Genomic DNA, 16406 nt, shown 5'->3' with positions numbered 1-16406 from the left:
ACCATCAAGAACCTTGAATCTCTTGGGAAGACAAGGAAAGACCTGTGCCTTATTCCATTTTCCATTAACCTTTCAGATCTTATGTTAAAAATTTGGCCTATCCTTTGTCTTCTCTCTTCAAGCTATTCATATAAACTCAGTCTGTCTTTTGTTATGACCCCTAAAAGATTAAACAATTTCTTTATTATTTTCATGAATTAATATGCAACAAACAAACCCAGTCATTCATCAGAAGGTATACTAATTATACCTGTTTTTTTATTCTTCTCAAGTGACCAATCTGCTAAGTCCACCTAGTACATATTTTTATTTCAGAAATTATATTTCATAATTCTCTCATTTCTATGTTATTCTTTTTAGCTTTCCATTCCCCCCTTATCCTGTGTATGTACCTGTTTAAGATGCCACTAAGAATATTTATCTGTTAAGTCATGGAAAGAATGTTGCATTCTGAACTGGAAGTCTTAGGTTGTCATTTTTCACTTTTTAATTTATGAGACAATTCAGTTGACCTTTCTAAATAGATATTAGCTAATTTCTTTTAAGATTTTACTTATTAATTTAAGACATAGAGATACAGAGAGAGAGAGCATGAGCAGGGAGAGAGGCAGAGAGAAAGGGAGAAGCAGGCTCTCCGCTGAGCCAGGAGCCCTGATGCGGGGCTTGATCCCAGGACCCGGGGATCATGACCTGAGCCAAAGGCAGATGCTTAAGCATCTGAGCCACCCAGGTGCCCCAATATTAGCTAATTTTTAATGAAAATAGGTATTAGTTTTTTTTCTGTAAGAAAAATATATGATAATGTACATTAAAATTTCAATAAGTGCCAGGTTTTAATATTATAAATTAACATATATGAGTCAAACATATATAAATATATAATACCCAAGTTCTTATGAATCTGTTCATGAGGGACATGACAAACTACAGTTATTTTAGATTTTATTTATTTATTTGACAGAGAGAGACACAGCGAGAGAGGGAACACAAGCAGGGGGAGTGGGAGAGGGAGAAGCAGGCTTCCCGCAGAGCAGGGAGCCCGATGTGGGACTCGATCCCAGGACCCTGGGATCATGACCTGAGCTGAAGGCAGTCGCCCAACCAACTGAGCCACCCAGGCGCCCACTACAGTTATTTTATTCTAAAATGATATAATGAGAATTTTTTTTTTTTGCTCAGTTTCTTCAAGGTCATATTTATTGGAACTATCTCATAATAAACTGCAAGATGTCCTCAGAATGCAAAGGTTAAGGATAAGTGTATTGGAATTGGACTCCAGGACACCTGATTTTATATTTAAAGTCAAGCTGCAACTTATCTTTTCTATCTTGGCTCTCTCTGAATCTTTCAGCTGCCTTAATTAGCTATGGAAGTTGATGTTGAGTGTTTACCCCATGCCAGACTACATTTCCTCTTTGCATAGACAGGTGCAAGGCACCTTTGAAAAAATTAAGGCTTAGGTCCCACTACATTTCAAACAGTAGCTAATATTTTTTAATTTTTTTAAAACCTTCTCCCAGTAGATAAGGTTGCAGAAAGCAAACTGAGGCAAAGGAATTACCCCATGCTACTGATAAGAATCCACATCAAACTTGTGCTTTCAAATGAAATGACATTCCTAATTCAAATGTATAGCTTCATATGCATAAAAATTAGTTGATCACCAGAGGAAAATAAAGTAATTTTCAAAATCTAATTTAACTCTTTTAATAAGGCCATGAACCAAAGAGAATGAAAGATGTCAAGAAAAAGAGAAAATATACCTTAGCCAATAATAGGTGTCATTTCCTACTTAAAAAAAAATTAATGCTCGGTAAGATTTGAAAAGAGAACAAGGCCTATTCATTTTGATCCTGTGGCAATACTTTGAAGCTTACTTTTTAACTTAGTCTATTTTACATTTCCAGATGCTATGAAAGGCAATGTATGCAGAAAGCAACACCAATGGGGATTTGGGTATTTCATTTTCCCCACTGTAGTGGTGATTTGGATCTTACTTTTTCTGAAAGCATCTTTAAAGAATTCTTCAAGCTGTCTGGAGAATGCTGGCTTGCAGAATTAAGCAGTAGGTCTGCATGGGTTGCTATCAGAGGTTGTAGTTGATTGATGTTGCTGAGAACTTCTTTTGCTTTGGCTGTGTTTTCAGGTGAATAGTAAATAAACTGGTATCCAGTACTGGAACAACAAAGATAAAAGCAAGTTACACAAAAAAGCAGAAAGAATTTGCAGTCCTTAGTACCAGATGGCAAATGAGAAACAGAACTCCAAATAGCATGACTTCCTTTTGAACAGAAAAGAACTATTCTAAGAGGTTTATATGATGTCCTAAGAGTTTTTTAAGTAAAATGACCAAGATATTTTTTAAGACCAAGATATTTTTTAAAGATTTTAAAAGTGAAATACATCGAGTTTTGCTCAACCACAAGGAAGATTCTTTATAATTACATATGTCAGGTATTAGTATTCAAAATAAAATTATTGTTGATTACTAATAAACTTGAAGTCACATTAGTACAGAGTGAAAAGAAAAGTATGAGCTTTTATATTCAGGCTAATTTGAATATTAATCCTGGCTCTGCCACCTACTAGCTGGGTGACCTTAGGCAAGCTTCAGTTTCCTCCACAGGAAATTAGGAATAAATATACAAGAATTCTAAGAGGTGGGTAAGGTTGGTCATAATTCATGTGAAATGCCTACAATAGTGACTAACACAGAGCAAGCATTCAATAAATACTACCTATATTTTCCCCCATGATAGGTAGGGCAGAGTGAGTAAAGTTTAATAGCTGAGAAATGGGGAGAAAATATATTAATGCCAAGTGGGCATAAGGAGAATTTTATTGGATAGAACAAGAATATTTATAGCATAAAAATTTCATTATGCTATTTTATCATTACCCATTTTGTTCCTAGTGCTTTCTCATTTCACTTGGAAAAAAATGTAAAATTGATTACTAATTGAAGAATTATTGACTTTTATAATCATCATCTAAGAATTGGTCAAGCATACTATGGGGGTAAGGATTCCATGAAATGAAGGAATCTTTGGATTAGGAAAGACAAAGGAAGCATTTCAGCAGGGAAAGGAATAAACCAGCAAAATACCAGCCAAAGTGAAAGAAGAGTGAAGTTCACTTGATTGGTGCAGCACTTGCCTACATCTCTTTGCATCCAACTGTCAAAGCATTTTTCATATATCTTGTACTCTGTGTTGAGTATTTATTATTTTCTCTACACTTAACAGTTAAATTACTAAAATTCCCATAATTCCATTTCTTATTTAGAAATATTAGAATCCAGTGAGAAAAACTAACATCCAGGGAGCACTCCTCCTCCCCTTCCATTTACACTAATGACTTCTAGGGGAAAATACAAGTTTCTTTAGGAAGACAACACTCTTTCTTGTAAACATATAATGAATATTCCCATAATTTTATTTATGTATTTATTTATCGCAATGATTAAAAGAAAAACCCTTGGTTGCTTGGACTATTCAGAAGCTAGGGCAAGAAGCTGATGAGGGATACAGGTTTGCGAAGGCTAAGAAACATGTCGCTAGTGTGTGATACTTAGGAGAATTTGCTCTTAATTTTGTACTTACAGACTTTTACATTTCAGAAGTGGGAGCCTAAAAATAAAACATACCTTAACTACTTATTATATATATTTCAATGCAAATTAAAGCAAATGAACAAAGAACAATGGTGAGGAGGAGAAAGAAAACATTTGTCCCTGCCAGTTATCTATAACTTTTTCTGGTTCATCTGATCTCATGCGGAGTGTGCTAAGGCCTCTAACAAAAATCACCACCTGTGATGTCTCCCTTACTCATCTGTACTCAGACCCGATACAAAGTTCAATCCACCACAGTGGATTAGGAAATGAAACAACTCCGTGTTATTTTTGCAAAGAAAGTGATTATCTAAAGATATTGGTGGGTTGTGGGGGTGGGATGATGTTTGATACCCAGCACCTCTGACAGCAGAGAGAGACTTAACTACAGACCCAACATAGAAAGCAACGTGCAGTAGCTGCTTGGTGGTCCCTTTCCACTGATCTGCTCTTCTGTCATAATTTGCTTTCTTCTGTCAACTTCTGGTTACTGACAGGCCTTCCACGGCTTAGCTCTTGGAAAGCAGAGTTCTGGAGGCCATGTGTGGTCTTCCATCTTTCTCTTCCCATAACTGTCCTCTTTGAGGGTGTCATGCCTGCCCTCTCATAATTCAATCCCGTGCATTCTTTTGACTCCTGTCACCATTGCCTTCCTTCTTTACTCATCTCATACTTCCCTGGCATTTCATTGTTACTTTATTCCTGAACATTACCTACTTTCATTATTATTTTTTTTTAAAGATTTTATTTATTAATTTATTTGAGAGAGAGCACGTCAAGGCACAAGAGCAGGGGGTAGGGGCGGGGGGTGGAGAGGGAGGAGAAAAGAATTCCAAGCAAACTGCACTGAGCATGTAGGCCCACATGGGGCTTGATCCCCCCATCCCAGGACCCCGAGATCATGACCTGAGCAAAAGCCAAGAGTCGGACGCTCAACAGACTGAGCCACTCAGGTGCCCCTACTTTCATTATTTTTTTCTACATATTTCTAATTCTGCAAATTCCTCTAGACTCTCCTCTCCATTTGAGTCTACTACATACATTTTTGAGATTTATTTCTTACATGTTCTTTCTCTCTTACTTTCCCTATTATTTCAGTGGTCCTCAAATTTTAGCAGGCATACGGTTCACTTGGGAATGAGGAGAGGGCCTGGGTGTTTGTTTAAAAAATGCAGATTCCCTGGCATCAGTGGGTTGTAGCATCTGTAGCAGCCACCTCAGGAAATCCAGCTGATGCACAGGCACAGCTGGGCACTTGTAGAGACACCTGCTGCCCTCGTTTTGGCTGTGAGTCCCCTCTAAACCCTTGATCTTGCTAGCAATGACGCTGATAAAGGTCCTTTTTCTCATTCTAACTTTCAAGTTCCTTTTTCCTCAGTTATTCTTATTTCCATGATACCCTTTACAAGGCTAGCTCTGTACTCCATCTTTATATCTAGCACAGGTTGTTTTGCATCCCTTCTCATTATCAGCGCTGCCTCCCCTCCCTATTTCCATCAACTTTTCATCTTTTCCCTCCCAACATACTCCCTTTCCTCTTCTTCTCCTTCCCCAATCTCCATCACGGGACATTCCTATAACTCCCGCCCCTGCTCTTAAGTCAGTCTCCATTGGAGCAAAGTTACATAGCAGGCACTGGTTCTCCCCATTAGGTCATTTAACGATGAGCATCTTACCTTGTGAGGTAGAAAGGTTCATTTTCCACAATAAAAACCAATGTTGATGTCCAGGATGAAACAGTATGGTGTGGAAAAAAAAAAATATCGCCACCCACAAAATAATTTTAAATGTACATAAATTTCCTTTACCTATTCAATGCCTTACTCTTTAAACATGTCATATATTTTAACAGTTACAGCTTTTTAAATGGAAAGTTATGAGTATAATTTAATTATTGAGATAAAAAGAATGTAGCTAAACTCTATTTTATAGTGGTCTGAAATTTAAACTGAATCCAAACTTGAATTAACTATCAATCAGACAAAACCAGAAGAAAGACAAAGTATTTGCTTGGACAAAAAATATTTTATAGGATGTCAATAATATAGCAAATCATGGACCATGAAAATTGAAATTAATTTCGTAACATTTTTCTACTGATGAAACAGTGAATTAAAGTGTATATCTGTATTATGTATGTATGTGTGTGTGTGTATATATATACTAAAATATATATCTATTTAATTATGTATCAGTTTAATTAGAAAACAGGCACAACACACACACATACCCATAACTCACAGAGGCATGTGCATGTTGTTACCAGAGGTGTCATATTCTCAAGTTGTAAAGAAAAATAAAGCACATAGTGAAATAACATTCGTATTCATAAACTCTAATTGCTAACCAAAATACAACTAAAACAATGACTGTATGTTCCTGTGTGGTTATTCCATATCAGTTGCTTTCTGCTGGTCCTCCTTATCTCCCCATCCTCTAGTGTTGGCACCTTCCAAAACCCACTCCTGGGGGCCCTTCCTTTTTTTAGTCTCCATGCCCTTCCCAAGTAATTTCATTTAATCTTCTAGTTTAAATACTTCAGTTGTGATGATTCCCAAATTCAAATCTCTAGCCTAGACCTTTTCCCTGAACTCTAATTAAAAACAAAAGCTCTCCTCTTCACAGCTCCAATTTATCATGTCCCAACCTGAGCTCCCTATCTGCTCCTCACAACCAGCTCCTTCTGTACACTTTCCCATCTCAGTTCATGGCAGGTCTGTTTGATGTGGTGTATGTCTCCTCTCTTCCTCTTTTACCTTTGTCCATTTTTTCCCCCAGAAAATTCTGCCTTTTCCTTCAAAACCTAAGCAGATTTCAACCATTTATTTCCACACTCACTGCAACAACCCTGGTGCAAGCCACCATCATCTTCTACCCCACAGACTGGTCTTCCCATCTGTATCCTTTACTCTAAGACATTGAAATCCTTGACTTAGCTTAGGGTTGAAGGAGGCAGGGGGCAGGTGAGGAGAGAGAAATAAAGCAATTCTTCCTTAGTTTCCTGCTCACACCCAGATCCTGGGACTTGCTCCGCCACTTCTCTGAGCCTTTCCTCCCCCACACCACCATAACCTCCACCCCTTAACCCATTTGCCCAACTAAGCCATTATTTTGGTATGTAGAGTCATGGAAGAATATAGATTAGAAATAAGAAGAGGCAAGGAGGGAAAAGGGAAGGAAAAGATCAGGGAGGAGGCACAGGCAGAAGAGGATTAGGGTTGAGGAACATAGAAAAAAATGATAAAGAATAATGTGCCTCTGCTTCTGTGGCAGAACTAAATCTGCAGAGAAAAACCTAAGGACTATTTTTTCCCAACTCAAGCACTACTTGTAAAAAAAAAGATCCCTTGAATCCAGAGGGAGGGATAGACATTCTCTCAGTTCTAACAGAGAAGAAAACTATGTGGATAATAAATGAAAATATACACCTTAGTGCACTTGAATATACCCTTTTGGCTTCACAGGGTTTAACAATGTGCTTCATGAAATTGAAACATACCTCTCTGCTTCCCCCATTGTATCCTTTCTATTTTTTGCAAGAAGTATGGCTTAGAGAAAAGAACTAAAAGGCAAATGGTATTTGTTTTGTTTACCTTGTATGGATTTCACTTATATAATTAAATTAGTTATATGATAGAAGCTTAAATTAATGTTTATCTTTGAATCAACTCTTTTTTAATATTATTCCATCATACAGATATGGAAGCTGAAGCTTGGGTAGGTTAAGTAACTTCTCCTGGATCAAACAACTACTATGGATGGTAAAACCAAAGTTTATCCCCAGGTCTTTATTATCACACAGTTTGAACTCTTAATTATGTTATACTACCTCATGAACATGATTTGGCCTACTTTAAATTTGGAAAAATTATAATACAATAACTAACACAGGAAACATCTTTTCTTTAGTAACATAATGGTAGGTACAGCCTATAAATATTAAAATATCATTGAAGACATTCTCATCTTCTAATTAAAACAAAGCTCATTAGAGAAGATGCATGATTCTATTTTATAACACAGATTAGACTAAAGAAAGAATCTGAAAATCATCTCACAGTAAATTGCTTTCAACAAATATTTAATGACTGCTACTGGGTGAATGCACTGAGTAAAGCAAAAGGCCAGAGGGACCCAGCAAGGTAATTGGTGGATGAGTATGATGATAACTGTCCTCTAAATGCCACAAGCCAGGGCTGGTAGCAGAGAGGAAGAAACAGGGAATAAATAACTTTTTTTTTAACCTCAGCCTTCTTCTCACAAGACCTTGCAAATTTAAATATCCTTTGCATAGCCATAGTTTCAGAGCTTCTTCCTAATCACTCAGTACTATGGCTCTTACATTCTTGAGAGGTCAGACATTCATTTACAAGCAATGTCACATGGCATTGTGACAAAGGATGTCCCATGGCGTCTAACTTTCTATGTATTTTGTCGTTGGAGATTTTTTTTCAGGTCACCTAGTTCTCCATATTTGCTGGAAGGAGAAGTAGAAAAAGGGTTTTACAAAGACATTTCTCTTATTGTACAACTAAATAAAAAGGAAGAGAGGGTGCCTGAGTGGTTCAGTCAGTTAAGGATCTGCCTTCAGCTCAGGTCAAGATCCCAGGGTCCTGGGATTCAGTCCGGTTCCCTGCTCAGCAGGAAGTCTGCTTCTCCTCTCCCCCCTCTCCCCACCCCGGCTTGTGATCTCTCTCTTAAGCTCTATCTCAAATAAATAAATAAAATCTTTTTTAAAAAGGAAGAGAGATCGAAAACAAAAGTATCCAAAAAAACTAGAGCGCTGTCTGCATCTATCTGCACCACTTGACATATAAACTTACTATCCTTTCCAAAACATTCACCAGTGTTTAGATTGACATCTGTGTATATATAATTTCATGTTTTCTTGCAGGTACATTTTTTTATATACATCTCTACATACCTCATAATCCAAACACTAGTAGAAATGACTACATAGTGCTCTATGCTAGTGATGCAAAGAGTGCTTATTCAATCATTCAAGATGTTTCTAATATTTTACTATTATGAATAGAATCTACGATCATCTTTGAAAAGTTTACTTTTTTCTTTTATTATTTTGATTCCTAAATAAGTGGTTTTCCTGAGGTATATTGGTAGGGCTATATACAGAGAACCAATGTCTAAAAATTTTTTTTTTTACTGACTACTATAAAAAACAATTTTAGGCAGATTAAAATAGTGTTAACTACCACATCAATTCATGTATTTTTTGTAATTGTAAAGGTGAAGTAGTTTCCTCTTAAAATTATATTCTCATTAAAGCCCATAAAGAGTTGAATGGACCAACTTTTTTTTTTTCCCTTAAATTTCTGTCTGGTGGGCAGCAAAATCAATTCCGGAAAGGTCATCTATAACTTACATTATTAGTTAGAACTAACGCTGTTCATTTATTACGAGCCTATGTTTTGTGTTAAATATCTACCGATTGCGTGAGGGTGAATAAGTATGGACGAAGAACCTGAGAGTAGGGACAGAAGTCTAATTTTCTAGCTCTGGTTCTGTTCGTATATGTATAGGTGATTTAATCTTTGGATCTGAGTATTCTCATTAATAAAGTAAATAGGGGAATTTGTGATCTCTGAGATTCCCTGTTGGGAATAGAACCTGTTGGTTCTAACATTTAAAAGATTCTTTAATTGGAAAAAAAAGCAGACTCAACAAAATTATTTTCTCGCTTCCCAAAACTTATTTTCGTATTGAATATATACAATTGACTTTATTAACTAAGCAATGGAAACCGATGGCTTATTTCCTGTATTCTCTTTCTTTTTTTTTTTTTTTAAAGATTTTATTTATATATTTGACACAGAGAGAGAAATAGCAAGAGCAGGAGCACAAGCAGGGGGAGTGGGAGAGGCGGAAACAGGCTTCCCTCAGAGCAGGGAGCCCGATGCGGGGCTCAATCCCAGGACCATCGGGGCTCGATCCCAGGACCCTGGGATCATGACCTGAGCTGAAGGCAGACGCTTAACGACTGAGCCACCCAGGCGCCCCATCCTGTATTCTCTTTCCCAGCAACCTGTGCATTTACCCAGTTATATAAACCAGAGTACTAAGAGTCCCTCAACCCTGCCTAGTCTCCCTCAGTATTCATCCAGTTGGATTTCAATTCTATAAAAGCTTTCTTAAAATCTCTAACTCCATAGTCACCCATTTCCTCTCCCCATTAGTATTATAATGGCCTAACTGTTTGCTGTTCTTGATTCTTTTCACTGTGGTTCAAAATACAAATCTGATCCTGTTAATCCTCAGACAAAAACCTGTCAGTGAGTCCCCATAGTCTACAGGATGAGCTGCCAGGACTTGATATAGCAAACAAATATCCTTCAGATTTGGCTCCTGTCCTGCCCACTCTTACATCCTTTCTCTTTCTCTCTCCTCTCCCCTCATCTTCCCACCTCCCTCTTCCCTTCTTTTTCCCCCTCTCTCCTCCCCACCCTTCTTCCTCTCCCTCTCCCTCATTTCCAGATTCTTTATGCTCTTGGCATTTCTGAGCCAAGGACAGTGAATGGCTTCACCATACACATGTGTGCTGTACAGAAACTTGGGAGTCTTTCTTGATAGCTCTGGATTTTTACCTCTCACTCCAAACAAACACACAAAACCCAAACAATTGCCAAGCCATCCCAAATATCTCTGTAACCAATCTCCTTTTCTGTATCTGTGCTGACACCACCCGAGGCTAAGCCATTTTTCTCCTCTGACAGAATCATTCCAATAACTACTTATTAACACAGACCTCATGACAGGGAAGAAGACACTGAATTGTTCAGACAAAGTCCCATCTAACAAAGCTTTGCAATAACAGTATTTTTCTCATGTTACACAAGCCAGTTGTGTGATTCTTCCATGACATAGATCCCATACATACCTTTTTCTTTTCTTTTCTCTAAGTTAGTACTTCTACTATTTTAAAGCTCTGGAAAATACAGTGTTTTTTATTTTCTGGGAATCTACTTATAGATGACTTTCTTTTCTTTTGTTTGCTGCCTTTGAGACCAATGGATATTAACTATCTAAGCTGATAGGGAGCTTTAAAAATATGCTGGAAATTGCTCAGTGTTTAACCTGAGTATAAGAGTTCTTCTTTGGATTAAATGCATACTAGTTGAGATGACATAACAGTGTCATGATTTACATTTATTTTTTCAGTTTACAATGAATAAGAAATACAACTCTTGATTTATAAAAAATAAGTCCTCAAACTATATTATCTTTTCATATTTAGTTTTTTAAGTAAGAAAGGCTTCTTTATGTAATTTGCTGCTTAGATTTCACATTATATCCTTTAAATCCTAAACTTCCTGTTGATTACTTTTTCTTCCCAGATAAAACCAGAAGTCATATTATAATAGCTGTGAAATTAAAACATTTAATTGTAAAAGTCAAATTAACCAAATTATCTTCCTGATCTCAAGATTTTAACCACTCCTTCTAATAATCTAATGATTTCAAAAGAAATCAGCCACATCAATAGTGCAAACAAGGAAATGGAAGGGTGAGAAGTTCAGTGGCTTTCTGAAATCCCCAAATGAGGATTGATGATGTGTTTTATCATTTTAGACACTTTTCTCTTCACCAAATTTATTAACACTAGAAATTCTAGGTCATTTAACAAACTTATTTTCATTTACAATTAAAGTCATTTCTTTAAGGGAAAGATTTAATTTTTAAGAATTCTGAACTGTCACACTACATATAATGCTTCTTGTCTATGCTTCAGACCACAGTTGGCTTCACAAGCTTTTGGGTAGGTGACTGGAAAAATGTCACCAACTGAAATGTTAAAATCACTATTGCATTACTAATATTGAATCAGATTTTGAGCTAGGCCATTTTTACAAAACTTATCATCTATCCCCTTTCAGAACACATAAAAGTATATTTTCCTTCCTAGTGAGGTGCAAGCAAACACTAACATTCTAATACCTGAAAAAAATGGCTGTTTTTAAAGCTTATGAGACATTTTCTACAAATACTCCTCTATTTCTCTTTGCCAACTCCACAAATATTCCCTATGTTTCTGTTACCTGATACAGTCACACTGATCTTTTCATGCAGAGGAGAGACAGTCCTGTGATAGGCAATCCTTTCACTTCTTTCATTCACTCCCTCAATGAACACTTATAAGTTAGTTCCTGAGGATACTGTGGTAAACCAGATGTACTCAGTCCATGTCCTCATGGCACACATAGTCCAGAGGGGAAGACAGACAATTAGGGATGACTGTACACAGAAGGCTTAAAGCAGCAGTCTAGCTAATGGGTCAGAGAAGACTTGTAGGCAGCACTGAAACTGAGGAAATTTATGAATAGAGGGTGGGGTGAGAGATGAAAATGGAGAAGAAAGTGGGACCAGATGACACATGAATATATTATGCACCTTGAACTTTATACTCCAGGCAAGAGGCAGCTAAGAAATGTTCAACATTATGAAATCACAAGATTGTATTTGCCTTTTGGAAATATTACTCCAACTAAAGTGAAAAAATCAGATTGGATGAGAGCCAGTCTGGAAAGAGAGAGAGGGATTAGGAGATTTGGCAGAAGAATATTTAAAAGATGGTGATTCCATGGGTTAGAATTGTTCTAACCCATAATTTATTATCAAAATGAATGACTTCCTGAAAAATAAGAAGGTAGAACTGATAGAACTTATTTTATTTTTTATTTTTTTTGGAAGTGAAAATTGAACATCTGGGTGAATGGTGGTGACTTTTATTAAGAAAAGAGATTCTCAAGAGAAGTTTGAGGGGAAGAAATTGAGAGATGATTGAATATGTTGACATTGAAGAGGTTGGATGATACCATTAATGTACAGCTATCTGCTAGATGGTTATAAATGCATGTCTGGACATCATGGGCCATATCTGGGCTTAACACAGAGATGGTGTCAGAAGCCCAGAACTTGAGAATATGTGGGCAATTAGGCATTTTATGCACATTGATACTACTTTTTTGGAGGGAAACATGGCAGCATTTCTAAAATTTAACCACCTCAACTAAGAAATTTCACTTTTAGGAGTTTATCAAAAAAGAAATGCTCACAGTTTTTAGGGGCGTAAAAATAAGGGTGTATCCTGTGAACACAGGTAGTTATAACAAAAAATTAGAAATAATCTAAGTGATCATCAATATTGTATTGGTTGAATAATTACGCTACATTCAATCAAAAAATGCTACATTGCTTTTAAAAAATGAGATCTACATGAATTGAAATGAGGCATTGCCCAAACCTTTTTCTGAGTGAAAATATACTTATTTACATATTTTACATAAATAATAGCTAAAAGCTGTTAAGCCCTCATTATGTGCCCGGCACTGTTATAAACTGTCTGGTGTATATGAAGTCATTAAATCTTCAGAACAACCCTATGAGGTAAGCAGTTTTTCCACACCACAAATGAGGAAACTAAGTTATAGAGAGGTGAGGCAATTTGACTAATGTCACAAAGCGACTAATGCCCAAGCCATGATTCCATCCATATAGGGAGTGGAGTCTATGAACTGTCTGAAATGAAAGTTTCTGCCTTAACCCAGAATGGGGCCAGAAAAAATTGAACTTAGTTATGGAAAATTCAAGAACATCTCACTCCAATGAACTTGAGTTTGTGGACTGAGTCATAGCCATTGAAAATTCAAATGGTTGGAAGCCTAGAAGAAATTACACAGGGAAATACATTTAGCTGTTCTAATTGGTTTATTCTAGGGAAAGATATTGGAAGAGGTAGGCTTTTCATTTTATATGCTTCTTTATTCTTCGAATTTATGTGCTACAAGCAAATTTTATTTTTGTATAGTTAAAAAGAATAAAGAAGGAGAAAAACTGCATTACAAATTTGTTTAGGATCATATGCAACTTAGAAAAATCCTTCTATTCCCTTCTATCACAGGTAGTTCAATGCTTTGCAAGCCTAATCATTTCAGTTGTACAATATGTCCAAGTCTCAACATGACTATTTATTTCAACATGGTTTATTTTCTTGCTATTCCAAACTATACATATATAAGAGATAAAAACCCACTTTCTCTTGAAGATTTGATGCTGTGTATACAGGGAGCTAGCTACATGCAGGGAAGTGCACATGGAGAAGAAAAACCTAGGACATAGTTCTGGCAGCCCTAGCTTTGTATTCGCTCAAAGATGAACTGAGCTGAGAGCTAAGAGTGGCTGAGGAAGACTAAATCATAGGTGGAAGAAAATATACCCCCAAGGAATCAAATTATAATCTACATAAAGAATGAAATTGCTATCTCCTTGAAAATAACATATTGCCAGGTGCTGGTTTGAAAAAAAAAGGAATGGATAGGGCTTTCATTAATACCTACTCTTTATTTCCAAAGGGCCCGTGTGATATAAAGTGGATTTTTTTCTGTGTGTGATATAAAGTATTTTTTTCCAAAAGGAAAGAAAATGTATTTGGGAGTAAGTAAGACATGAATTTTAGCTATAACCTATAAGACTGATATTTTAAAATAGACTAGTTTTGGTGGATTGGTCATGACTTCCAAAGAACGACAAATGCCCAGATTTTTTTTTTTAACGTAGAGCATTCAATTGATATACTTTGAAGAATTAACCATTTTAAGCCTTTCTGAATTTTTAAGTTTATAAAAGAAAAAAAATAAAGGTGTAAATTATATGTGCAAAAATAAACTAGATGAGGCCACACCTGTATGCCACCAGTAACTCTCTTGTTGAGGAGGGAGATTACAGGTAATTTTAATCTTTCTTTTGACTTTTTTACATTTTCCAATAAACATACACCTAATACCCAAATAATTCAATTAAAAAATGGGCAAAAGACATGAACAGTCATTTCTCCAAAGAGGACATACAGATGACCAACAGACACATGAAAAAGATGCTCTATTTCACTCATCATCAGGGAAATGCAAATCAAAACAACAATGAGCTTACACATGTTCAAATAGCTAAAACTGAAAACACAAGAAACATGAAGATGGTGAGATAAAGGAACCCTCTTGCACTGTTGGTGGGGATACAAACTGGGCACTCTGGAAAACAGTATGGAGGTTCCTCAAAAAGTTAAGAATAGAACTACCCCATGATCCCATAATCACACTACTGGGTATTTATCCAAAAACAACAAATACTAATTCGAAAGGATATACGCACCCTTATGTTTATAGCAGCACTAGTTATAGTAGCCAAATTATAAAAGCAGCCCAAGTGTCCACTGATAGATGAATAAATAAAGAAGTGGTATAATTATAATGGAATATTATTCATCCAAAAAAAGAAAGAAATCTTGCCATTTCCAATGACATGGATAATAGAAAGTATAATGCTAAGCAAAATAAGTCAGTCAGAGAAAGACGAACACCTATGATTTCACTCATATGTGGAATTTAAGAAACAAAACAAATGAGCAAAGGAAAAAAAAAAAAGAGAACAAGAGACAAACCAAGAAACAGACTCTTTATTATAGAGAACAAACTGATGGTTACCAGAGAGGAGATGGGTGGGGGGATGGGTTAAATAGTTGATGGGGATTAAGGAGTGCACTTGTGATGAGCACAGGGTGATGTATGGAAGTGTTGACTCACCATATCGTACACTTGAAACTAATAGTACACTGTATGTTAACTATATTGGAATTAAAATTAAAAAAGAAAATTATTAATAGAAAATATTTTTAAATATACATTATTGAAAGATCAAAATATTTCTACTGAAAAGATATATGACATGATCTATTGGTGCACAGAAAATACTAAACAGAATTGTGATCTCAGACTAAATTGCTCTGCTAGTGAACAACAAGACAAATTTCTGAGAGAAATCCAGAGATCAAGGTAGAGACAGAGAAAGAGCTTCAGTAGGAAAAAAAATTGGTTCTCCAAATCAAATCATGGATGCAGTCTTATTGCTTTCACTGAATATATCTGAATCACTCATTCCCTTTCATTAAAAAAAAAGAGAGAGAGAGAGGGAGAATCTTAGTCTGAAGTATGAAAATGAAGGGTTTAAAACATTTTTGTAACTACTGCCTAGTTACTGGAGAGAGTACAAAAAGGGATAAGTTGGAAAACTGACAGTTTTGCTTAGATATCTCAGCTCTATACTACTAACTACAAATGTTAATTTATGTTTTATCTCCCCAAATTGAACAGTGGTTAGTGATTCTATCAGAAGAATATATGTATCAAAGGTAGTAGTATGAGGTTTTACATCCAGTTCCCATTTCTGGCTTATTGAATGCCTGTTACACTGTAGGCTACATAGAGCTTCCTTTCCTAATGCAATATTTTTCCTTTTATCCAAGAAGTTTTCTATTTATAATAGAGAATGAGGAAACATCTACTTGTATTTCTCTTTATAATAGGAAAATTTTCCTAAGAGTTTTCGTTTTGTCATATGATTACATAACCTTTGATCTCATAAAGGTAAGACTGGTTTGTTTAACTCTTTGTATTAATGTTCTACTTTCCTTCAGAAAAGTCCCCCAAATTCTAATACAGACTCAGGTTGTTGCAGGCTCAACGAGAATATATATATATTTTTTTTTATATATTTTTTATATATATATATTTATGTATTTCCTGTCAGTAAAAAATTTTTTTAGTTCATTTTCCTTATGACTTTTCCAAGCGATCTTTTTCTTTTTTCTGTTTGAAATTGTGGGGTAGTAAATGTTGACTATGTTCTTATCTAGAACAGATGGGGGGAGAGGTGGGAACACCAGGGCATGTCCGCACACATGTGACATTAGATCATTTGTAGGGAGTTAGTTCTGAGTTCACTC

At 36.0% G+C, this 16406-nt stretch overlaps 1 protein-coding gene across 5 annotated transcripts in view; it reads right to left on the bottom strand.

The window, feature by feature from the left end:
* The window catches only part of INPP4B (inositol polyphosphate-4-phosphatase type II B), a 368840-nt gene that overhangs the window by 126129 nt on the left and 226305 nt on the right, over positions 1-16406 (bottom strand). For all 5 annotated transcript variants that reach the window (XM_044912611.1, XM_021679326.1, XM_044912613.1 and 2 more), the window contains exon 13: positions 1998-2175. In XM_044912611.1, the coding sequence (XP_044768546.1) occupies positions 1998-2175 (178 nt within the window). The remainder of the gene's footprint in view (positions 1-1997; positions 2176-16406) is intronic.

Source organism: Neomonachus schauinslandi, chromosome 2 (assembly GCF_002201575.2).
Source record: "Neomonachus schauinslandi chromosome 2, ASM220157v2, whole genome shotgun sequence".
NCBI lineage: Eukaryota > Metazoa > Chordata > Mammalia > Carnivora > Phocidae > Neomonachus > Neomonachus schauinslandi.
Note: the sequence above shows the minus strand (reverse complement) of the source record. Positions and strands in the feature narration are given on the sequence as shown.